A 25,690-nucleotide genomic window follows, 5' to 3' on the forward strand; every position below is an offset into this window, starting at 1 on the left:
CTTCACTTTAAAAAATGTTGAGTGGGACATTTCAATAATTGTTCTGAATTTTTAAGTTTTCGAAGCATCCGAAGGACCTTCCCCTTTGGAAGGCTGAGGGCCAAGGAGAAGCAGAGGCTGCTCACCTAGTCTCGAAATCCTTTTCCCCTCCCTCAATGCCCAAGACCCCATCTTGCCCCTTTAGCTCACACGAGGGGCAAGAGGCAGCTTTCCTCCGCCTGCGTGCCTGGCCTCGTCAACGACACCCATTAGTCTCCAGTCTTCCAGGGCAGCGGGGGGACTCCCGGCCACGCGCCCCGGGCCCTTGCCCAGGCGTGGGGGCCCCGTGGACCACGCCGGCCCGTGTGTAGGGAGAGGGGATGCGGCCAGCCCCGGGGATGACCCTGGCCCCAGCCTGCGGGGCGGGTAGTCCAATGGGCAGCCTCGCTCCGGAGGCGGGCTCAGGCCGGAAGCCACCCCGTGGCACAGCGGCCCCGCGAGACGGCGCCCGTGCCCCCGCCTTCTCCGGTACCAGCTCCGCGGCCAAGGGCGTCAGGGGCCAGTCCGCCGGGTCCCCGCCGCGCTCTTTGTCCTGGCCGCGCGCGGGCGGACGCGTGCGCCCCCCGGGTGAAGGGAGGTGCGGAGAGAGCGCGCGGGAGCGCGCGAGAACAGCTCGCGCCCGCCGGGCGCCGGCGGCGCGCGCCCGTCCGCCAGGCAAGCAGCGAGCGAGCACGCGCGCCGCCGCCGCGCCCTCCCCTCCCCCCGCGCTCGCCTCGGAACTTGCTGACTGCGCGGCCGGGAGGAGCCGAGCCGGGCGGCGGCGGCTGGAGGCCACAGTGCGCGGGGGTCTCCCGCGTCCCCTACGCCTCGCCGGGAGCTCGCGCCCTCGCCCAGCCGAGCTCCCACCCCCCACTTTTTTCCGAAGGCGCTGGGCGGCGCCACCCTCCGGCCGGAGCCCGGCACTGCACAACCCCCTCCGACTTTCAATGTTCCACACTCCCCGGCCAGAGCCTCCTCGGCTTCTTTTTTTCCCTCCCCCCCCTTTCCCCCCCCCAGCTGCCTCCATTTCCTTAAGGAAGGGTTTTTTTCTCTCTCCCTCCCCCACATCGTAGCGGCGCGCGAGCGGGCCGGGCGGGCGGCCGAGGTAAGGCGGCGGGGCCGGGGGGCCGCGTGGGGGGCGGCCGGGGCGGTGGCGGCGGTGGGGGAGGGGGCGGGGGCGGGCAGCTTTGTTCGCGCCGGGAGCCCGCGCCGCCGGTGTCCGCGAGCCGCGGCGGGGCCGGCCGGGCTGCTCGCATCACTTGGCGCCCGGCGCGGTGAGCGCTGCCCGCGGCCCCCGCGCGGCCCTCCCCACAAAGGGCCGCGGAGCTGCGTGGCCGCCGTCGCCGGCCGCGGCTCGCCTCGGCGGGCGCGGAAATTTGTTGCACTTCTTGGGGCTTTGTTTGTTTGTTTGTTTTTCCTCTCAAATTTTTTTTTTCGTTATTTTGGACAAAATGTCGGTCCGTGATGTAAAAATTGAGCGAGGAACCTTGATGGCACGGGGAGCTTTGCAGAAGGTGCAGTTTGAATTCTGCTTTTCCCAGGGTGGCAGCTCGGTCTTGGCCGGATGAATCTTCTCTGCTGGCCGTGAAAACGGCCAGAGCAGCTTGTTAGTTGATTTTTTAAAATTCGTAAGTGTTGTATTTAAAGGCTTACGGGCTCAGAGGAGGAATCGCCACCTTAAATAAGCATATGGGCTATTAATAGGGTATGTTTTCCTCTCGGAAAGGGAATTTGGTAGCTTTGACCAATGTCAGTGTGTAAATATTTAGACGTTATTAGTGACTTTTTAACATTTTTCAGCGAGATCTGTTATTTACAGTGTGTCATATGTTATTAATGCTCGTTGCCTAAGTTCCCTGGCAAATCTGTTTCATGCCTTCTGAGAAAGTAGACAATTGATAGATTGTCCAAGGGATGGAAAAAAATGTGAGTGGGTTTTCTAACTTGAGTTCGGTAAAGCCCTGAACGCTGCCGTTGTGAGACACATCACCTCCCCTGTAACCTTCCTGTACGATGAGATGTGTGAACACTTTTGAAGCGTTTTCATTAAAATATGATTTTAGGTGAAGATTAAGAGAAGAAAATGCTGTTGGCTTATTTCTTAGACTTACATTTCCTTTCTTTCCCCCTTTTCTCTTTAAAAGTTTTCCAAGAAATAACTTCACCAAGATGTCCAGTGATCGGCAAAGGTCCGATGATGAGAGCCCCAGCACCAGCAGTGGTAGTTCAGATGCGGACCAGCGAGACCCAGCCGCTCCAGAGCCTGAAGAACAAGAAGAAAGAAAACCTTCTGCCACCCAGCAGAAGAAAAACACCAAACTCTCTAGCAAAACCACTGCTAAGTTATCCACTAGTGCTAAAAGGTAATGTGTAAAAAAAGGATTAAGCACGTTGTCAGGTTGTCTTCCAAATGGCTGGACGCTTTTGTTGGTTTTATATCAGTAGCAATAGTTCGAAAACATTTCCTTTGCGCTCAGTTTTATTTGGACTTGAATGAGTTGTCATTCTTTAGGTGGCATATAATCCTCCTCCCTAGAATTAGACTTTTAAGCAAACTCGTTCTGTACTTTGGTAACTTCAGTGAGAGTGTCCTCGAGCAGAGATTGGACTAACATCTGACAGATTGTTTAAGGAGTTGGCAAGGAATATTTGGTGAACCCAAATTAGCTGATGCATTGAGGATGTTTCCTTTTTATGAGTCATATTCGGCTTCCTTGAAATTGACACTTAGGTCCGCAGTGTCTCTCTTCATGAAACTTAATGATCAGAAATGGTCATGTTTGCTAGAAAATTTGTAAATTCAAGGCCTTGGCTATATTTGAAAGCAGATTTTAAAATTGTGCTCCAAATCTGCTTTCAGTTTTACAAACGACTTTAAGTCATGCATCCCAGGTATTACTTTCTGTAATTAGGCTATGGTTATATAGCTCTGTGTCCTTGTGAGGGCAAATAAAACTGAAAAGTAGCCATTTACATTTTAGGTGGCACTTGGTGAGTGACAACTTTGTCATTTTTCCTCTTCACTCTAAAACTTGTGGATATGCTTGTCACATTAATACTCAACAGCAGGAGAAACATATTTTGTTGGATATAAGTGAAAGATCATTTGTTTCTTGTTGATTTATGTTATCTGTAATGGTGAAAAAAAGACTGTCAGTGGGACTCCATCAGTGGTAGTAGTAGTGGAATACCCATGATTTCTAGTAATTATACATCAAATGCTTCTATAGCACTAACCAATATTGACATTTTATTGATTTTTGTTGATCACAACCAAAAGAAAAAGAAAATATAAAAGCTGATCAAATGTTGGCATTCTGTAGTGATATTCTATGGATTTTCACCTCTATTATATCAATAATCAAGTATTAATAATGAGAATATTTATGAAATAACAGCAGTCTTTGAGATAATTTAAAATTCTCAATTTGTTGTAATCTTGTTGATGAACGTATTAGACACATCTTAAGTTTTGAAAGCATTTTAAATTTGAATAAAATAAGGACTGCGTTTTTTTCCTCTTACCTCAAGGCTATCATTATCTCTTCTCCCAAATTTATTAAATTTAAATGCTGTACCTAAGGTCAGGGAAGACAGATTCAGTTAAATAAGAATGCCAGAATCCTTTGGAAGTTTTTCACTGGTAAAAATATTTGTAAATTTCAAACTCTTTTTTTTTAAAGATAAAATATTGTCAGAATTATTAATGTGCACTTGCAGTAGCCTGTTAACTCTTACCTTGGTAAAAGTGACTTGAAGTCATTGTCAAATATTCCAGTGCTTTCCCTCCTCCCTTCTTGTCTCATTTGCATATAAGCTTGAAAAGAGAATTTCTTTGGTAAAAAGTGTTTTAAAATACATTTTATATCCTTTACTGAGTACTAGCAGAGGGCTAGTTCTCAAATCAGGTGTAAACGTCTTACTTATTTATAGTAGCAAGTGAGAAAAAAAGCTGCAAAGTTTCTGTTAAGGGATTTGGGTTATGCCTCTGAGAACAAAGAGGAAGCAGCCATGTTAGCGTTACTGAAGGCGAAGCCAGCCTTGCATTTAACTGCATGGTGGTAGAGGGCAGTGTGATTCCCCGGTTATTCTGTAGACTCTCTCAGATCCTTTTTGTCTCTTCTCATTTCACTAACAGAATTCAGAAGGAGCTAGCTGAAATAACCCTTGATCCTCCTCCTAACTGCAGGTAAGAAACAAATCTTGTTTTAATTTCAAATTGTGGAAAAATATCAAGAGATTCATGTATTGTCCTTGAATATGTGTGCTGCAGAAGAGGCTACATTTGCTTCTTTTCAGCTTTGCAAGTGGATGAAACAAAAATTGTCTTGGGTGAATTAAATAAATTCGGGAGGAATAAAACCTTTTTAGCGTGTATCATACACTTCGGACTTACGAATATATTGATTTTGTGCTTCTTGCTGGGATTAGTATGAATAGTGCTGATTTTTGTTCTGCCGTAGTAGTTCTATACTGTGTTTATTCAGAAGTATATTGCAGAAACTTCTAAAATTTTGCTAAGCTTTAAAGTTACTGCTTGTGTGCAATCTGAACTGACCTTCCAAATTTAGAAATTGCTGAATGTGGTGTTACAAAATGTAAATGCAGTAAACAAGAGTATAGTTGTTTCTGTTTGATTTATGCAGTAACTTGCCTTAAGGACAAATTTTACGTGCTAAGCTAATGGTTTTAGTTGCTGCTTTCTAGAGAATGCATTGCTGGAATTATTTTCATTTTAATTAAATGGCCTAATTACTTGGGAAAATTCTTAGTAATTTTAGTACTTGAAATACATGTATAAAAAGCAGTGAATGAGTTGGAATTTGTGGAAAGAAGTCATTTCAGTGAAACTCATGTAGAATAATTTAAGATTGTTGGTTGGTATAGGTGTATTAAAAGTAACTGGTTGATAATTTTTTCCCTGAAAAATTTTTTTAAATTCCTCTTACTTAGTGCTCAGTTTTTCAGCAGTGACTTTATGGCTTCCAAAATTCATCAAACTTAGAAAACCAGTCTTTAGATAATTTGCATGGAGATACCTGCTCAAGAACAAGAGTGGCTGCTAGAAATAAGGCAGTGTTGTGGTTTGGTATGAAAATGTTTTCTTGTCTTACCTATATTTTTGCTACAAGTTGTGTTCACTTGTGATGATCAGACCTATTTCTGAAGTCTACTTGAGATATAATAGGATATAATCCAACTGCTTCTTATCATGTGTGTTAACTGGGTCCTCCAGTAAGGTGATCTGATCCTTATTTGCTCATACTTGTTGTAATCAGACATTTCAGTTCAAAAAGGAAACATGAATGTAGACTAATTTTAAACATAGTGGTATGTCAGATCTCAAAGTAGCGCTTACGAGCTGCACTGTCCAGTAACGTAGCCACTAACCACTTGTGGTTATTGACCATTTCAGCTGTAGTCCAAAAATGAGATGTTCTGTAAGTGTAGAATACACATCAGATTTTGAAAACTTAGTATGAAGAAAAGAATTTTTGTAAAATATCTTAACTGATTTTCTGAAAAATATTTATTGCATGTTGAAATATTAATATTTTTGATATGTTGGGTTACATAAAATGTTTTAAAATTAATTTCTTCTTTTTACCATTTTAATACGGTTATTAGACAATTTAAAATTACATATGTGGCTCGCATTATATTTCTGTTGAACGGCACTGCTTTAGAGAATAAATAAATGAAAGTATTTCCTTTCAGGCTTCTAAATGGTGTGTCAAATCTGTAGCCATTTAGGGAGGTCAAGTTAAATTTGCTCTCTGGAAGAATCACTTAACTTGCAGAGTGTATTCTGGTATTTCTCATTGTAAAAGGCATAAAGATCTATCAGTTCAAAGGTCTTAAATGTTTTAAAATTGCACGTAAGGTCAAACATTTTTTAAAAGTTTTTGTTGATTTTCTGCAAATGGCACAAACTAGTGTTCTTGTGCAGATCTAGCGAACCCAGTAGGCATGTGTGAGATGCCCTCAGAGCAGTTGCTTAGTGTTGCAGTTGCTGAAGAAATGTGCTCTACATGTTTAGCCCAGGAATGTTTCCACAAGGTCACTGATGATTATTTTAGAGGAAGTAGAGTCTTTCTTGGAGATAGAAAGTTTAACTTGTTATTATTTTTCTCTTTATCTACCAGATTTCCTTTCAGTCCATGAAATAATGCTTCACATTTAGTGATTAGGCTAGTGAAATAGTGAACCTTTGGGCTTGCTCGTGTGCAGTAACTTGGACTACATCATCTGTGCTTTCCCTCGTCACAACTTGTGATCACTGTCAACTATTGCAAATGACATCTTTCAGTTCTCTGCTTCTTGTTACGTATGAGTTTCTTTGTGACTGTGTGAGTGATTAAAGAAAAAAAACAGAAAATATGAGTCTTAGTAGGAGACTGGAGAAGTTTTTTTTATTAGTTTGGGCACAGCCTTCCTTCATATGCTGGACAAGTAAAACACCCACATAGTTTTGTGTGTTTTTCTATAAGTCTTCAGATTCTTTTGGGTGGAAGAACATCTAGTCCTTGTTCTTGAGCAGGAATTTGGAATAGTGAGTGTTTAGTGGAAGCATTTTAGGATTTTGACAGCTAATTTAAAATTTGTATTGTGTTTTTTTTTTTTTTTTTTTTTTTTTTATTATGTTTATTTTTGGCTGTGTTGGGTCCTCGTTTCTGTGCGAGGGCTTTCTCCAGTTGCGGCAAGTGGGGGCCACTCTTCATCGCGGTGCGCGGGCCTCTCACTGTCGCGGCCTCTCTTGTTGCGGAGCACAGGCTCCAGACGCTCAGGCTCAGTAGTTGTGGCTCACGGGCCCAGTTGCTCCGCGGCATGTGGGATCTTCCCAGACCAGGGCTCGAACCCGTGTCCCCTGCATTGGCAGGCAGACCCTCAACCACTGCGCCACCAGGGAAGCCCTGTATTGTGTTTTTACCTTTGTGTCATACTTGTGGTGTTCTTGTATTCACAAGTGCGTTGGTGAGAATTTTAGCTTTATGATGATCGTACAGTTTAAATTTGTTAATTTTTGTCTTAATTAAAAATGAGACTCTATATTAATAAATTGTAGAGTATGTGAATTCATATTGCCTGAAATCTATGAAACCTAATTCTTTTGACTTTAATGTGTAATCAGAATTCCATTATGGTTTTGAATATGATTTTTATTAGCTTATCAAAGTACGTGACACATTTAATTCTTCTTCAGGTAAGAAATGTAAAGTATGTCTGTGTACTTTCAGGAAAAAGTTGAATGGAATACAAGAAAACTCAACAAAACCAAAATTACTCAGACTTGATTAAGATTTTTCTTAAATTCCTTCCTATGTTTAATTAATAAAATATTCTTTAGTTATTATACAGCTGTGTCAAATATGTATACACCCAGGGTGATCATAGGATAGACTTAATTACTGAATTGAGTGTGTGGCTTTAAACATGTTTGAAAACATTTTGATAGTATTGATATTTCTTTTTCCAATAGTATAAAAGTTTGATAAAATGTTATTTCCAGTGATTTGATGGCATTTCAATTTTTAGGTACTAGAGTGCTTTAGGCCAAAGCATTCTAAACATAGGGATATAACATTTAGTGCCTTCAATTCATACTCTTTACTGTATTCCAGATTAGAGTATAAACAGCTGATACACCAGTGAGAATGAAGGGAATGTGCTATTAAGACATTTACGTTCCATCCAAAGAGTGTCCTTGTCCTCTCAGGACTTGACAGGTGGCAGAAGTTTAGAAAGGTGCTGGATTTTGAACTTAGCCTCTAATTCTTTCTGTATCTGAGAAAGTAGAAAAATACGCTCCAAAAATATTCTTTAACATGTTCAGATTGAATCTGTGTTAAAGTAGGTATTCAGGGACATTTGTAAATAGTTTTTGAATGTGGAAAAGACCTTATTGGGAGGGAGGTGTGACGGTATCAAGTTATAGTATTAATATGCGAAACCTGAAAGTAGGTACTAATGCTTGCAAATTTTGCTCATTTCCTTCTTTCTAAAAAAAAAATTAATAAGAGAAGCAGTTAAGTTCTAAACCAGAAGTTGCCAAGCCCTGATTTATTTGTAAGCCTAATTGTCTAACCGGATGAGCTCTATCTCCTTTGGAGGGTTACCACCACTTTGCACCATTTCTAGGGAAGATAGAACTTCGCTGCTCAAAGGGTGGTCTTCAGACCAGCATCATCTGCATCACAGGTGAGATTTTTAGAAATGTAGAATCTTGCCTCCCCCGCTACAGAAGTACTGAATCAGGATCTGAATTTCAACTAGATTTCCAGGTGAATTGTATGTATATTAAGGTTTGAAAAGCAGTGGTACTGGAACTGGACTGTGTGGGTTCAAATCCCTGCTCTGGCACTTAATAGCTATGTTAACTTAGATAAGGTATGGAATATTTCTGTCTTTCAGTTTCTTATCTGTATGATGAAGATTAAAATGATATCCCTCTTTATAAGTTTGTTGTGAGGATTAGATGAATTAATATGTTTAAAATTTTTTTAACAATGTAAACTTGGTCAATAAAGTGGCCGTAGCATGGTTAAAGAGCTAGTTTATAGCAGTATGCCTTCACTCTTGCTGGCGTTTTCTCCAGTGCATCAGCATCTGACTGTAGGAATAATTTCATCCTAATCAGCTCCGCACCTATTTATTGAGACTATGTCAGGCAGCTGTTTTTTTGATGTTAGTAAAAGCAGTTCCTTGGAACTTGAGTAAAAAAGAAAATAAACCTAAGAACATTGGGTAAAGCTGAACAAATAGTATATCCTCTTTAAAGGAATATGCATAAGGTTAATGATACGTCATTCAGTAGAGAATGCTCTGACTGTCCAATAAATTATAATAAAAAATTCTTAAATAATGGTGATAGTTATGTTTTCCCTTTTAAATGTTCCATTGTAGGAATTTGTAGTTTTACTGTGTTGAGAATGAGATTATATCAATGTTTTTGTAAAATTTAGATTCTGAATTGATACAGTTTACTCGTTACCTAAACATAGCATTCTTTCCTTCTCTCTGATCTAGGGAGAGATTTTGGAAGCTTTCTCTGATTGGTGTATGAAAGCAGGTCATGATCAAAATAACATATGATATCTACATAGCTTTGTTGGTTGCTTATACAATACTTGGTTTTAAACCCTCCCACACATATGGATAGATTGCTTTTTCTTTTTTACTTATGCATTCGATTGTTATTAGCCAACAATATTAGCCAGTTTATATTAGCCAGTGTGTGCTATGTGAAGGTACCCTATTTTATAAAACAAAATTGTGTCATTAATCATCTAGTCCTTTTGTTCTCAACTCTTGAAAAAAAATCCTGCAGTTGCCTTTTTATAAAAATTAAATCTCAGTTGGATGCTCGATTTGTAAAACAGATAAGTATAGAACTACTCTGACTGAAGGTGTTTTCCATCTCACTCTACTGTGGTCATCTACCAAGGGAGAGTTCTTTTTTTTTAAACATCTTTATTGAAGTATAATTGCCTTACAATGGTGTGTTAGCTTCTGCTTTATAACAAAGTGAATCAGTTATACATATACAATATGTTCCCATTTCTCTTCCCTCTTGCATCTCCCTCCCTCCCACCCTCCCCATCCCACCCCTCTAGGTGGTCACAAAGCACCGAGCTGATCTCCCTGTGCTATGCGGCTGCTTCCCACTAGCTATCTATTTTACATTTGGTAGTGTATATATGTCCATGACACTCTCTTACCCTGTCACATCTCACCCCACCCACTCCCCATATCCTCAAGTCCATTCTCTAGTAGGTCTGTGTCTTTATTCCCGTCTTGCCACTAGGTTCTTCATGGCCTTTTTTTTTTTTCCTTAGATTCCGTGTATATGTGTTAGCATACTGTATTTGTTTTTCTCTTTCTGACTTACTTCACTCTGTATGACAGACTCTAACTCCATCCACCTCATTACAAATACCTCCATTTCATTTCTTTTTATGGCTGAGTAATATTCCATTGTATATATGTGCCACATCTTCTTTATCCATTCATCTGTCGATGGACATTTAGGTTGCTTCCATGTCCTGGCTATTGTAAATAGAGCTGCAATGAACATTGTGGTACATGACACTTTTTGACCTATGGTTTTCTCAGGGTATATGCCCAGTAGTAGGATTGCTGGGTCGTATGGTAGTTACTATTTGTAGTTTTTTAAGGAACCTCCATACTGTTCTCCATAGTGGCTGTATCAATTTACATTCCCACCAACAGTGCAAGAGTGTTCACTTTCCTCCACACCCTCTCCAGCATTTATTGTTTCTAGATTTTTTGATGATGGCCATTCTGACCGGTGTGAGATGATATCTCATTGTAGTTTTGATTTGCATTTCTCTAATGATTAATGATGTTGAGCATTCTTTCATGTGTCTGTAGGCCATCTGTATATCTTCTTTGGAGAAATGTCTATTTAGGTCTTCTGCCCATTTTTGGATTGGGTTGTTCGTTTTTTTGTTATTGAGCTGCATGAGCTGCTTGTAAATCTTGGAGATTAATCCTTTGTCAGTTGCTTCATTTGCAAATATTTTCTCCCATTCTGATGGTTGTCTGATAGTTCTTATTTTATTATTAATTAATTACATTTTGGCATCAGCATAGACCTCAAAAATCATGAGGATTTTTCTTGGTACTTGGACATTCCTGATAATTTTAAATGTTTTATTTTTCAATAAGCTAATAATTGGTTCAGCGCAGCTGTAATATCAATACGTGAATCCGGTATGTTAATACTATATACTATAATTATTTACTTATTTGTCTACCTTCTGCAAGAGTTAGTGTTCCTTTGAAAGGAGGATTGTCTTGAACATTTTTCTGTCTTGCTTCACACCGTGCTTTTCATGTGAAGATTTATTAAGTTAATAAATAAGTTGAAGTCTGTCAGATTGACAGGAATAGAAATTCCAGGCAAAACAATGAGTTTGGATTGGAGAAAATCTATTAAATATCCCATATATTCTTTACTTTTTCATAATTGTAATTTTTAATATGATTATTCAGAGGTATTTGGTTACCATTTTTATTATAAAAGGAAATTGATTCACAGTAAAGCTAATTATTTCCCTTATATATGCCAGTGTAGCAGAAGGACTCAGTTCTCTTGTGACTAAAAATTTTTTCCAAAAGAATGATGTGATTGAAAATAATATTCTTCCCCATCTAAAGGTCACATTTCTATTAGGGATCTATTAAGTTCAGTGCAGATAATGTAATTACAAAGTGTGTGAAAACTGTGCATTTAAAAAGTTGCGTGGTTACTTTGCCGCTACATGCAGGACTCTCAAATTGTTTTGTTGTTCCTTTCTATACATAACCAACTGGTACCTTATTCTCTCCTTGAATAAGTTGCTGTAACAGCAGATGGATATGTTTAGTTATAAGAAAGTCAACAAGTCATTGTTCCTTAGAGTGCCGGGCGCTCCGATTGATAACGGAGAACTTGATCTGCCATTCTGGTCTTTCCTACAAAATTAAGATTAAAAACATAGAATAAAACCACCTGTAGATCTAGAGAAATAGAAAATGGTTTTTTCCCTTCCCATACTGCTTTTAACAGGGAAATATATTTGGCATTTTAGAATCTTGAAGAATAAACATCTTTAAACTTTTAATATTTCTCTTGCCTCAGTTCTCAACTGGGGGCAGTTTTTGCCTTCTTATTCCCTCACCCCACCCTGGCCTAGGGGGCAATTGGCAATGCCTAGAGACTTTTCACAACTGGTGGAAGAGGGGCTGCTACTGATAATTTAGTGAGTAGAGGTTAGGGACGCTGCTAAATACCTTGTAATGCCTAGGTCAACTCCCTCCAGCAAAGATTTATCTGGGCTATAAAATGTCAGTGGTGCTGAGGTTGAGAAATCCTGCTGTAGATGTTTATTCCAGTACCTTGCCTCTTTAATTTTTACATGGTTTGCTTTTTACCATTTTCCTATCTTACTAGTGATGCCTACTGAATACATTCTCCTATACCTTCCTCAGAGTTGGTGTCCACATCTCCCACTACTCTTGTGCTGTAGTTTATCTTATGTTATCTGATACATGTCTGTTTTTTTATGTGAACCTACAGGAATGGCTACCTTGAGTACCTGCTAAATTATGGTCTATTGAGGCCAGAAATGCTTACAGCAGTATTTTTAATTAACTAGTCTCCTAGTTAATTATACCCTCTCATGATTTAGCTTTAGGCTGGTTGTATCTGTGTGCTACTGGGAATATTGAAGTATCATCAAGTAGAAATACCATTGGAAAGTCATCAAAATTCAATTGGATTCAGTACATTGATTGAACTACAAACAGGTTAGAAAGCCATGCTCTTCATTTGACTTTTATTTTTATCATTAAGACAATACAGAGATTATTTACTTCTATTATTGTTACAAGTCCACAGTCCTTTATTTCAAACTCTTGGGGCCTGTAATGTTTCAGAATTTGGAAATTTTAAGATTTTAGAAAGGGAATATGATATGTTTGTTGTGTTTTATGTAACACCGCCAGTGGGATCTGGAGAAGCACTCCATAAACAAACACATTCATATTTCTACAGTCAAATTGTATGCATGTTCATATTAAGGGGATAAATAGACACTACAGATAGTTTTTGGTTAGTTCATGTTTGGTGTTGCTGCCAAATTATTTTTCTCCAAACTTACTTTTTTTTTAATCTTTGATTTTTAGAGCTTTTGGGATATTCCAGAATTGCGGGTAAGCAGTTGTGGCTCTATAATACTTCTGTTACAATGACAAGTGACTTCAGCTATTTTACTCATGGTGAAAGGGTGTTTAAAGTCTTGTTCAGCTTTTCTTTCTTTTACCTGTTTCCTGATAGCTGTTTTTAGTTTCTCAGTTGTTGTTTTTGTACTGTTGCTTTTTTTTTTTTTTTTTTGTATAATTTGTGTGCTTAACTAGAAAAAAGTTTAGACTCTTGATTTTAGAATCTTTTCTCCTTAAGGTGAAACTATAAGTATCAGTTTCTTTTTTAAGTTATTCTGTGTACATTCGATTACTTTTCTGCTTTGCTAACAGAATTCTCTTTTAACCATTCTATTCATCCTGGATATACAAAATTACACAGAAAGGAAGATATCCTTTAATACCTAAGCTCAGGACTTGCCATTTTTATGTATGCATTTTGTCTAGCATTTGAGTGCAGTTAGGCTGTAAAAGGAGACGTTGAATTTTGCTAAGCTGTGTTGCGTTAACAAACAAACCTAGAAAGCTTATAACATGAACATATAAACATTTGTCTCACTTGTATGAAGTCCTCTGTGGGTCCACACTCTCCTGGTTAGCTCTTCCACGTGTCGGCTCAGATCTGTGCAGCTTACATCTTGTAGCCCTGCCATTTGGAACATGTGTCCAGGCAAGATAGCTAGAGGGTCATGTGCTGTCTAACTGTTAAGTGCTTTGGTCTGGAAGTTAAGACATGAATTAATCACATGGCCTCGACCAACTGCAAGGTGGCTGGAAAATGTCGGGGAGCGTATGGATATTCAGTGAGAAATCGATTTCTCTCCCTATATACAAAGGATATATACTTCATGAATAGGTGAGCACCCAGACTGACACTACTGGATTCCATAGTATAGTGCCTATTAATATGCTATTTTATTTAATTCCCAAAACAATCCTTTGAAGTATCATTCTTGTTAAGATTTCAAAAGCTAATCTGAGAGTTGTCACACATGTAGTGCATATATATATAACAGCTCCAGGGCAAAAATGTAGGCTTACTTTTTTTTTTTTTAATACATTTATTTATTTATTATTTTTGGCTGTGTTGGGTCTTCATTGCTACTCGCAGGCTTTCTCTAGTTGAGGGGAGCGGGGGCTATTCTTCGTTGCGGTGCGCGGGCTTCTCGTTGCGGCGGCTTCTCGTTGCAGAACACGGGCTCTAGAGTGTGCAGGCTTCAGTAGATGCAGCACGTGGGCTCAGTAGTTGTGGCTCATGGGCTCTAGAGCGCGGGCTCTATAGTTGTGGCGCACGGGTTTAGTTGCTCTGCAACAAGTGGGATGTGGGATCCGCGGCATGTGGGATCTTCCCGGACCAGGACTTGAACGCGTGTCCCCTGCATTGGCAGGCAGATTCTTAACCACTGCGCCACCAGGGAAGCCCTTTAGGCTTACTTTTTACGTGAAGGTAAGCACTTTTGCTTTTGTACACTGCTGCTTGAGAAATCTGGTAAAAGCATTCAGAGTTGTTTAAGGGTTTGTAGGTGCATGCTTAGTATAAGTACATCCCATTTGTTTGCTTATAGTCTCTTGAAGGATCCAAAATACTGTATGGTTTTAGAACCTGGCAAGTGAGGTCCAGATGGTGAGTTGGAGAAAGAAGAGTTGCCTTCTTCGGCTTGGGGGTGCTAGGCTCGCCTTGGGTTTTTATTTTTTTTCTTCTTCTTCTTCTTTTTAAATCATTCAGAAGCATTTTCTTTTCAAGGAGCATTCCCCAAGTTGCCAGCTTTCTTGCCTATTCTCTTGCCTTGTAAGGAAGAAGGTCAGGGATTGAATATGATCGTAATGGAAAAGGCAAATCTTTGTTCTCTGGCTTGTAGTTCCTTGTGTAAGGCTTTTCTTTGGGCAAAGCAGTGAGACTTTAAATCTGCCTCTACTTTTTTGTCTGGGGTATTGTGAAGTGGTCTATGTTTATGAATTGCTTTGAAGTTGGAAAAAAAATCTATGGATAAGAATTTCTAGTTTTATGGAGAAAAGTCCTAATCACATAGGATTTTAGGAGTATTTTAATGCTGATTTCTCAGCAACATGTGCTCTTGTTATTTTTTAATACTGGTATTAGATCTGACTTTTTATAGAAATTTGGCTTTATATTAGATCCCTCTTAATTTTGTCTTGTTTTCTATAGTTTCATAGTTTATTTAAGCACTATTTTTCCTAAACTTGTGAATTTATACAAAAATATTTCCAGATAATAGTATGGAGATTTGCTTTTTTCCTAGGAGTTTCTCTGGAAGAGGAACTGTTCTGCTTAGAAAACAGACCTAATGTTTTCAGTGTGACCTGCTAGGTTGATATAGTTCATTTTAGATTGATAAAACTAAATGAGTTTTGTGAATCATATCTGTGTCTTGCATCTTGTCTAAATGCTGTATAAAAATTAAATTCTAAAACTTTCAGCTTTTTCTTTCTGTTGACATTTCATCAGTTTTATAAGGGTATAAAAGGAAATAGCGTAAGCTTGTTTTTAGCACCTGTTTTGGATGTGATGGTCAGTAAGATGTGATTAACCTTAAGTAATAGCAAGAGGGTCAAATTTCTAGAGTTATTAAATTTTAAAAATCCCAGCCTCCTGTTTGGTCCTTGTTGTAAATAATAATTATTTTAATTTTATGGTTATTTGCAACAGATAAAACTTTGAAAGGAGTTGCAATATTGCCTTGTTCATTCATTGTCCAAGGTTTAATCTGTCTGTTTTGGAGGGATTTGGACCAGTTTTGCCATTCTGAAGTTTCTTTGCTGCTTCACTGTCCCAGAGTAAATATACTTTGTCATTCTGTTTAACTTCTAGCTTGTCTGGGGAAAAATAAAGACATCTCTAGTCTGAAATTGCTTTTGGGAGTATAGCTCCACATGTTTTGGTCTGAGTGAAAGGCCTAGGGAAACATGAATTTTGTTACCTTTTTATTTTATTTTCCTTTACTTATAAATCATCATGATGATTCTCCCTTTATATCCATGGGACTCGCTTTTTATAAACACCATTCATTCCCTTTCTGAGGGTGGTTATTTGTAGTTTGTTTTGCCATTTACAATCTTATAGGTCCTTTACAAATGGATCATTTTTTTACATTAAATTTTAGTAGGTCAAGAATCCATTTATTTAGGGTCCCCAAGAGAATCGATCTCAGAAGATTGTGGCTACACATTTTTTATGGCTTCCTACTGCTTTCTGTAGTCTTCTCAATTTAAACAGTAACAACATCAAAATATAGAGGGCATCATAAAGCCTTGGCTTTATGGTTTTATTTTTGTTTCACACTTGTTTCTAAGGGTATTGGTAATATTTGTTGGATTTGTAAATACTTGTAGTAAATCTACCTGCTATCACAAAGAGGGGAAATCTGGCATTTGAAGGGTTTAAACACAAACTTAGATGCACACGACCCGTGTGGAATTCAGCGACGGTTTTAACTAGTGCACCTTTAGATTTTCTTTATTTTATTTACACCAGTGTCTGTTTAAAATTTGTAAAGACATTTCTGTTATATCCTCCCAGATGCTTAATATCCCCATATCCATTAGAGGACTATGCCAAGTATTCATTTTGTTCTTTTATAAGCCGGAAAATAAACATGTTGCAAATGATCGCTTTTCCCTCCTGCTGAGGTTTCTTAATTTTTTAAAATAAACTTATTATGGAGAACTTGAAACATATACAGAAGTAAACAGACTAGTGTGATAAATGCCCTTGTAGCCTTCACCCAGTTTCAATAGTTACCAACCTTTGACCAATTTCGTTTCATCTATAACACCAAACCATTTCACCCTCCCATATTACATTGAAGCAAATCTCAGACATCATTTCATCTGCATTTTGAAAGAACAGCTATTTCAGTGTGCATTTTCAAAAGGTAAGGACTTCTTTTAATTTAACCACAATGTCATTAACACATCTAAAAATATCAGAATTCCTGAATCAGTCATTGTTCAAATTTACAAATGTCTCAGGGATGTCTACCTTCCTTCTTCACAACTAATTTGAATCAGTATCCAAATAAAGTAGAGACACTGTGATTGGTCAATGTTTTTTATGTATCTTCCAATCTATAAGTTCTCTCTTTTTGTTTTTGTCTTTCTCTTTTTTCATTTTTGCAATTTATTTAACGAAATAGGGCTGAGTTTCTAAGTCTGGATTTGCTTATTACATTCTTAGTCATAGTATAATATCTTTCTTTGTGTTCAGTGTTTCCTGTAAATTTGGGAGTTAGGTCAAGAGGCTTGTTCATATTCAGGATTGATATCCCCCCCCCCCCTTTTTTTCTTTTGACAAAACTGCTTTATAGGTTGTAGTGAGCTTTTCTATCAGGAAACACTTAAGATCTGATTGTCTTTTTGTGATGCTGATAGTCATTGGAATACACCTCTTAAGAGAAATTTACCCACATCTTCCATTTGGTTACCAATCTGGTGAGTTACATAGTGAAGGCAGAATAAGTGGTTAATTCTTCCCCTTGTTTATCAGATTTATTTTTTTCTTCCTTTTCAGAATAATGAGTTGGTTTCCTATTATCCTTTTCAGACTCGTTGTGAACTTGTAGTGTTTCATTCCATTGCAGTACTTCAGTATATGCTGCTATAGTCCTTACAGACCTTCTTAATTTTAAATAAACTTCAATTTAAATTGCTTTGCCTTAGGAAACTTTGGATGTATAAAAGTTGCATGGACATATTTGGTGGTAAAATAATGCAAATGCATGTTATTCAACTTAACCAATGCCCTAGGTGTTATTTTTAAAACTGAATACTTACCGAAACTGTTGCTTTAAGCATAACATATTTTCCTGGCCACCTCTTCATTTGTCAAGGGATAATCAATGTCTTAGCATTAGAATAACCAAAATTCCTTTATTAGAACTATATGTCTTAAGTTCTGAATTTAAATAGATTAAGTTGGAATGCAAAGACCTTTATCAGAATCAAATTATCACAAGAATTAAGTTTAAGAATGAACTTTGTTGTTCATTTTTATCTAAATATGAAAGAAGAATACACAAGAAAAGCGACCTTCTTTGTCTGTTTACAGTGTTTCTTATCAGTGTCCACCTCGGCATTTTGGACTGGGTTGTGCTTTGCCTTAGAAGACGCTGAGCATCCTTGGACTTCGCTGACATAGTGTTAGTAGGGCCTCTCCCAGTACTGTGGCCACCAGAAACCAACTCCTCCTCCCATTTCCAGATGTCTAGGGGGGAAGAAGGGTTATCATTTCCAGTTGCAAATTACTGGTCTAGATTCCACATTATAATGATAGCAAATCATAATGCTGTGATAAAAATATTTTTGTATAGCATTGCTTTAGTAATGTATGATTTGTAATAGACTTCTTATGTAAAATCTATCATGACCAAATGTGTATGATTTTACTGCATATGAAATTGTCTTCTATGCAAAAAATAGATATTTTTTTCCTCTAGCATTTTACTTTTTACACCTCCCCCAAACTCTGAAATCCTTCATTAAATTTAAGCTTTTTGTATGACCTTAACGTGTACATATACACACTCTCTGGCAAATATGTATCTTTGTATATTCCTTTGATCTTTTTATTGTGAGTGAATTTGATTTTATTTACAGGAAAACCTGTGCTCTTAACAGGATTTTTCTGCTAGCCCATTGCCTGAAACTGAACCTTTCCTTTTCATTTATCTCCAGTCTCTTTCCAATTATTAACCTTATCCTGTTTCTGAGAGGTTTTTTTTTTTAAAGCCCATTTAATTGTCACCTTTTCTCTTCTTATCCACTCTCTGGCTGCCCATTTATCTTCTAGTTTACTGAGCCATATATATCGCCACATCTCCACCTTTCTGTCTTGTATTTCTTTCATCTTTTTGTAATCTGGCTTTTCCTCTTCTATTTTATTTGAAAAAGCTATTTGGTAATCTAGCTGTCAGTGTTTTCTTCATATGACTTATTTTTAATTTCTTTTTTGTTTTAACTGCCTGCCTTCTTATATGTCTTTACTTTCAACTTCTTTTTGACGTCCCTGAAATGTCTCTTCTTTCTCCTAATTACTCTTCTTTAAGTATTTAGTATTTCCTCTTATGTGGGGTATTATTCTTTTTTTTCACTCTTGTATCTTTTATCCCTTCTCATTTCCCCTGGGCACTCATGTCACATTGTGTCACAGCTGCTTCTTGATTATGGAATTCCCTCAGGAATTTTAGTGGGTGTACGTCAAAACGTTCTGCATTTGGTTCTTAACTTATCTTTATTTTAAATTTCTGTTACGTATAAAAGCTATGCTCTGGCAGAAGTGGTCTGTTTCCCACCCCCTGGGCATAACATGGGTTTCTAGGCTCTGCATCTCTGTTTACCTTCTCTCACTGCATAGACTGGCTTTCATCCACCAAACAGTAGTGCTCCTTTAAGGCCCATTTCAAATCCTACATCTTGTGAAGCCTTTGCTGCATATCTCTCTTTTGAGAGACCTACATATTTATTCTCTGCTACTTATCGCCTCTTGTCACATGCTCTTTCTTTCCAACTGAACTGGGCACCAGAACTGGGTGTGGATCTTACGTTTCTTTACATTTTCACCTCTTAGTATAATACTCTTGCACTACATTTTAGGATAATGTTAATGAACTCCTAAGTTGAAAGTAGTTCTGAAGCTAGCCAAATTCTCAGAGGTGAGGCATACCACAGGAACCCTACTTTGACCATACATCCTGGTTTATATCTTTTGTCTTGGTGTAATTGTTAATAGCATTTCCTTTCACTTTCAGAAATATCCCAGTTAGTATGATAAGTTGTGGCGTTACCTTGCCCTAATGCTATATGTGGGCAGTGTTCTGGTTAGGCTTGGTGAATCAAAAGATTCTTGTAATCAAGCATTGTCCAAAGCAGAGATTCTAATTTCGTAGTCCAAGGGTGGCCTGAGAATGTGCATTTTGAGAAGCATGTCTTAGGATTCATGTACTAGCTGCACTGTAATCAGTTTTTTGAGAAATAGTGCTCTGAGGTTTAGGGTCCTTGTTGGGATGAGCAGACTTGGGAAGGGACAGGGGAGATAATGAAATACCATGTATTCTCTATGAAGCTAGAGAAAAGTTAAGATCGTGTTTCTTACTTGGTTTTTAATGGCTAGCTGTTTCTTAACATAAGCACTCTCTATACTTTGATTGCCTGTGTCCTAATGCAAAAGATTGGTAAAAGTGTGTGGCAGGAGTGTGCGAAACATTAGGGCCGTGTGTATATGTATGTGTGTGTAGCTAATGACTTAATGAGGGCATGAAATTTTAGTGTGAACAGCTGAAAATAGAAGTTAATCAGAACTTAATAAGATGCAACTTTGGAGGAAGATGGCATTAGCTAAAAGCACCAGAGACATCCCTAAATTACTAGATGTTTTTATTTAAAAAAAAAAAAAGAAAATTTAAAACAAACTTCAACAGCAGTCTCTTAACGATAATTGACAGAGTATGATTCATTTGAAAACATGAATTAGATTATTTGTAAAATAACTTTTAAAAATTTATGCTTAATACTTTTATTAAATACTTTTCTCTATAGATTTACAGTTAAGATGTTTTAAACTTCCAAGTGGTAACTCTTTCCGATATTATCTTTTATTCTAGAGCATAGGAAAAGATGACAAACTACCTTAAATGTTTTGAGGCAAATATGACCTAAGTCCCCAAGCATGATACTAGTACTGCCAAAATGACAATGGTCTAATTTCATTGATGAACAAAGAACATTAAAATTGTAAAAACAAATAGAATACTCTTCAAACAAAGGAAGTTTGTTGCAAGACTGAAGAATGGCAGTTCCCAGTCCTCTGATATATCACAACAGTAGGCTAAAGAAGAAAAGTTATTGAGCATTTCAAGAAATACATAATATGATATAACTAAAAAAAAGAAACAGACTCACAGATACAGAGAACAAATTAGTCGTTATTGGGGGGGAGGGGCAACATAGGGGTAGGGGATTAAGAGGTACAAACTATTATGTATAAAATAAGCTACAAGGATATATTGTACAACATGGAATATAGCCAATATTTTATAATAACTATACATGGAGTATAACCTTTAAAAATTATCAGTCACTATATTGTACACCTGTAATTTATATAATATTGTATATCAACTGTACTTCAGTTTTTTTTAAAAAAAGAAACACAATATGAAATAAAAGCATTTGGTACATTTTATCCACTCATAAGTTATGGACATTTTGGTTGTTTCCACCTTTGGGCTGTTGTGAATAGTGCTGCTGTTAACTTGTGTGTACAGGCATTTGTTTGAATACCTGTTTTGAGTTCTTTAGGGTACATTCCTAGGAGTGGAATTGTGGTCATATACTTGCCAAACTGTTTTTCACAAAGTCTATGCCACTTTACTGTCTCACCAATAATGTATGAGGGGTCGAATTTCTCCATGTGCTTGCCACACTTATTTTCTGTTGTTTATTTGTTTGTTTGTTCATTATAGCCATTCTGGTGGGTGTGAAGTGGCATCTCATTGTGGTTTGGATTTGCATTTTCCTAATCGCTCCTGATGTTGAGCACCATTTGGTGTATTTTAACTGACTCTCAAATCTTAAACAGTGAAGTAGAAGAGAATTCTTCCTTAAAATAATAAAATATGCTTCTCTTTTAACAAAAAGCCAATATTCTATTTGTTGAAAATACTTGTGAACAGTTCTTTTAAATTTAGGGATGGGGGGAAACCAAAGGTGCCACCATTATAGTTAGGTAATAACTGTGACTATAAAATTCCCAACTATTGGGAAAGCAGAGACAGATCCCCCCCCCCCTTCCACCCGCAAAACAAACAGACGAGCAAAAACTGTCCTTTTGTACATCCAGAAAGTCCAGCTGACCCAGATAAAGGGCTCTGGAGTTGGACAAATACAAGTTCAAGTCCCAGCTCCACAGATTAACTGTGAGCTTTTGAGCAAGTTATTTAACTCTTCTCTCAGAAATCCAGATAATAATCCTATTTCATCTGTTTTTTTTAGTGAGTTAGATATTACATACCTTGTATATGTTACATGTAATGGTAAATAGCAGTTATATGGAAAAATAAACAGGCATGTTTATGGAAGAACATTTTGAAAAACTGAGGTATTAGAACCAATAATTGTACAAAAAAATAATTCTAGTCCACAAATAGCAGTGATGAGTGGGACAGAATAAGAAAATATTATACAGCATGGTAATTGATTTATTTCTCTGGTGAGAGTTAAATTTTTGTGTTCAGCAACCATCCTTTGCATTTTTCATTATCAGCATTTAGCCCAGTTTCTAGCATGTGGAAGATACATATGTATTTTTTTAAGTTTTGTTGAATACAGGTTCAGATTGACAGAGAGTATATTAAACAAACACCTTAAAAAATCTGTTAAAGTAACTTTCCAAAACATGGAATTAAGAGTACTTATCAAATCAAGCTGAGGTAAATGAATAGTGATTTTAAAAATTGTTAATCGGCCTTCCCTGGTGGCGCAGAGGTTAAGAATCCACTTGCCAGTGCAGGGGACATGGGTTCGAGCCCTGGTCCGGGAAGATCCCACATGCCGCAGAGCAACTAAGCCCATGCGCCACAACTACTGAGCCTGTGCTCTAGAGCGCACGTGCCACAACTGCTGAGCCTGTGTGCTGCAACTGCTGAAGCCTGTGCTCCTAGAGCCCGTGCTCCACAACAAGAGAAGCCACCACAATGAGAAGCCCGTGCACCACAATGAAGAGTAGCTCCTGCTCACCGCAACTAGAGAAAGCCCGTGCGTAGCAACGAAGACCCAACAGAGCCAAAAATAAATTAATTAATTAATTAAAAATAAATAAATAAAAATTGTTACTCACAACTTTTACAATATAATCTCCATATGGATGAAAATCTTAAATATACTGTAAAAAGTCAAATACTTATGTGGAACATTTCAGGAGGTTTGGGGACCACAAATTTCCTTCCAAGCTCTAGTTTTATAAGTGGATTATTACATTTACTGTAAATTCGTATGAAGAAACAAATTAAAATTTGTCACTTATTCAGGAAAGATACTTGGGAGAGAAATAACTTTATACCCTTTAGAAAGTTGAGAGCTTGCATGTTGAAAGTAGAATTAAAAGAGCTTCTTAAATAGCTGGTGAAAAGAAAAATAAAATTATGTTTTGCCTTGACTTTCCCCCTTATGAATGTGTGGGGGAACAAGAAGTGGAATTATAACAAAAGAGAAGATTTGGAGAAGGAGTGGGTTAATGGAGCACCAGATCAGTAGGTTTGTTCAAGCACAATGGAAGGAATAGGCGGAAAAGTAGAGAAAAAATAGATTAGCCTAATGAAACTCAAAATTGAAGATAAGGATCCTGACATGGAAGGGCAATGGGAAATCTCTGCAGAGTATTGAAAAGAGGAGTTGGGGTTTAGAGGTGTAACAGATGAGCCTGTAAAGTGAGTTGTAGGGTGGCTAAAGCGACTTAGGTAACTAATTGGCAAGTGGATGCTCCTGGGGGAAATGATCTGGATACAGTTCATTGTTCAAATCAATTAATATATTATTTTCAAATATGAATGAGGAGACTTTATAATTTTACCTTTTTAAACCTCTTGTAAGACAGTGCTATTCTCACTTTTAAATACTCGGTGACTAAAGAAAGTGACGTTTATATATGTCTTTGTGTTTTAATAACGGAAGTTTACAAGGAAGTTGTACTTTTCTAGCTGTTGCACATTGGGGATTCAAGGACTTGAGTATCACAAGCAGCAGGCATTAATTACAGTATCACAGAAGCCCAGTTGTCATTAGTAAGAACTACATGTGGCCTTCCACGCCTAGCTGGCAAATAAAATTCTGGGAATTAGGTTGACTTTATGATTGGCCTACTAACCACCTCTTGAAATGGATTTGTTTTAATGGATTTCTGTTTTGATGAAAATGTGTACCAGTTGTTGGCTGCATGACAAAAGCACTAGTACGTTAGTAACAGCATAACGATCAAGTATATAATCTATATTATATATTAATACGTTTACTCTGTATTTGTAGTGTTCACTGGTGTTAACAAGTCCTAAGAGGTTGTATGAAAAGTATGGAGGTGGGACAGGACATGTAGATTGTGTAAATTGGCAGATGCTTATCTCTTTTTTGTTGTTAAAGACAAATTTAGGAATGATTACAAATGAAGAAAGTCCTCTAAACTCATAGATTTAGACGCTATGACTTAGAACAGTGCTGTCCAATAAAAATATAATGCAAGTCACATATGTAATTTTCAATTTTCTAGTAACATTATTAAAAATTTTTTTAAATGAAATTAATTTTAAAGTTTTTATTAATGCAGGTATCCAAAATTATTATTTCAACATGTAAACAATATATACAGTATCTTTGAAATTTGGTCTGTATTTTACACTTACAACATATTTCATTTCAGACTAGCCACTTTGTAAGTGCTTAATAGCCATAGGTAGCTAGTGGCTACTGTATTGGACAGCATGGATTTGGAATGTTTGCCGTGTCTTTCTATCTGTCATGGGTTAACTTGTCTTTTACTCCCTCTTACCACTTTTTATTGTGCATAGATTTTAAGAACTGGGGCACACCCCAGTTTGTAAAAGTAAGATTAATAACCCTTCATGGCTGGAGGGAATTAGATGTGAAAGGTCTAAAAGAAAGCTCAGCACCCAGTGTAGAAATGCAAGCTGCTTTCCAAGGGATTCTGTTTTGAAATATATTTCTCTGCCCATGATTCTTCATTATTGCTGTCTTATGGTAGTATGTGCATCCTTTTTACTTGATAAAGAATCTTTTTGCGAATGGAGAGTATGTCTTGAACATCACTTTTGTGACAGGAAGTATATTTGGCTTAATTAGGATTCCTAGATGGAGGAGTTTATTTAGTAAGGAGGTTACATTGGACTTAAATGTATTATTATTGGTTTTCTAAGCTGAAATGTCATTTGTTATGAGTTTAATTTTTTATATTAACACCTTTTAAGCAAATGTAAGCTTATGTATTTGTAACTCTTTTACCTTGTTACAGATAATCTTGCCATTAGCAATACTCATGTTTTAGACAGTCTCTAATGAGCAAATATGGTGTTCTCACTATGGGCATTTTTAGAAGTACTGCTTTAATTCAAATTATTTGTGTCTTATTTTCTAGGAACTTAATTCCTGGAGGGATAATATTATCTCAAGATGTAAAGTTGACTTAATCTAGTTACAGTTGGATCTTATTTGATGTAAACTTTAAATAAGATAGTTAGTTCTCTGTTTTTCTGGATTGTGATTTTTATTTACTACCCTAATGCCATAGTCATTTTGCTGTTTTTGAACACTTAATTTGAATATTAAAAACTTCATGAAATAAAATTTGCATATAGTACACGGTAGAACCAGACTGTGTTTTCCAAGGCTTCTAAACTTTTATATTTTTATACCATTTTTTCTTATGTGTTGAATTATGACAAGTGTCACTTAATTGCAGGTATGCATGCCCATTTGATGCAATAGCTATTACTTATTGACTGTGCTAGGTACTTTGCTAGGTAATGTACATGTATTATCTTTTTTCTCAGTTCTCTCAGGGAGATATTATAATCATCTTTTTAGAAATGAGAAGAGTAAATCTTTGAGAGATTATGTAACTAGTCTAAAGACATGCTAATTAATTGTGGAAGCAAGCTTCAAGCTCAAGTCTGTCTGATCCCAAAAGCCATGCTGTTCATCACAATGCCTTAGATATTCTGACGGCATCAGGTGTGAGTGTGTGTGTGTGTGTGTGTGTGTGTGGGCACGTGCCTTAGTGCGCGGCTGTGTGTATTTGTGTGTGTGAGAATGTGTATGTGGGGTGGCGGTGAAGAGATGAGGATAATCATTTTAGCACAGTACTCCATGAATACTTGTCAGTTTATGCTTGTGTTGTGTGCACATGCTTAGGGCTTGTTTCTTTTTAAAGAGGCCTAGGCATTATAGT

General features: G+C 37.6%; 1 protein-coding gene across 5 annotated transcripts in view; it reads left to right on the forward strand.

The window, feature by feature from the left end:
* The first annotated feature begins 534 nt into the window (after window positions 1-534).
* The window catches only part of UBE2E3 (ubiquitin conjugating enzyme E2 E3), a 90,902-nt gene continuing 65,746 nt past the window's right edge, over window positions 535-25,690 (forward strand). Inside the window, exons 1-3 of one of the 5 annotated variants that reach the window (XM_059928262.1) lie at window positions 535-693; window positions 2,163-2,381; window positions 4,157-4,207. In XM_059928262.1, the coding sequence (XP_059784245.1) occupies window positions 2,188-2,381; window positions 4,157-4,207 (245 nt within the window). In that variant the 5' untranslated portion in view covers window positions 535-693; window positions 2,163-2,187. Of the gene's footprint in view, window positions 694-728; window positions 1,124-1,344; window positions 1,533-1,552; window positions 1,647-2,162; window positions 2,382-4,156; window positions 4,208-25,690 lie in introns of those variants that run through there. The other 4 variants (XM_059928260.1, XM_059928261.1, XM_059928264.1 and 1 more) reach the window with 4 other exon arrangements.

Source organism: Balaenoptera ricei, chromosome 7, assembly GCF_028023285.1.
Source record: "Balaenoptera ricei isolate mBalRic1 chromosome 7, mBalRic1.hap2, whole genome shotgun sequence".
In the NCBI taxonomy this organism is placed as follows: Eukaryota; Metazoa; Chordata; class Mammalia; order Artiodactyla; family Balaenopteridae; genus Balaenoptera; species Balaenoptera ricei.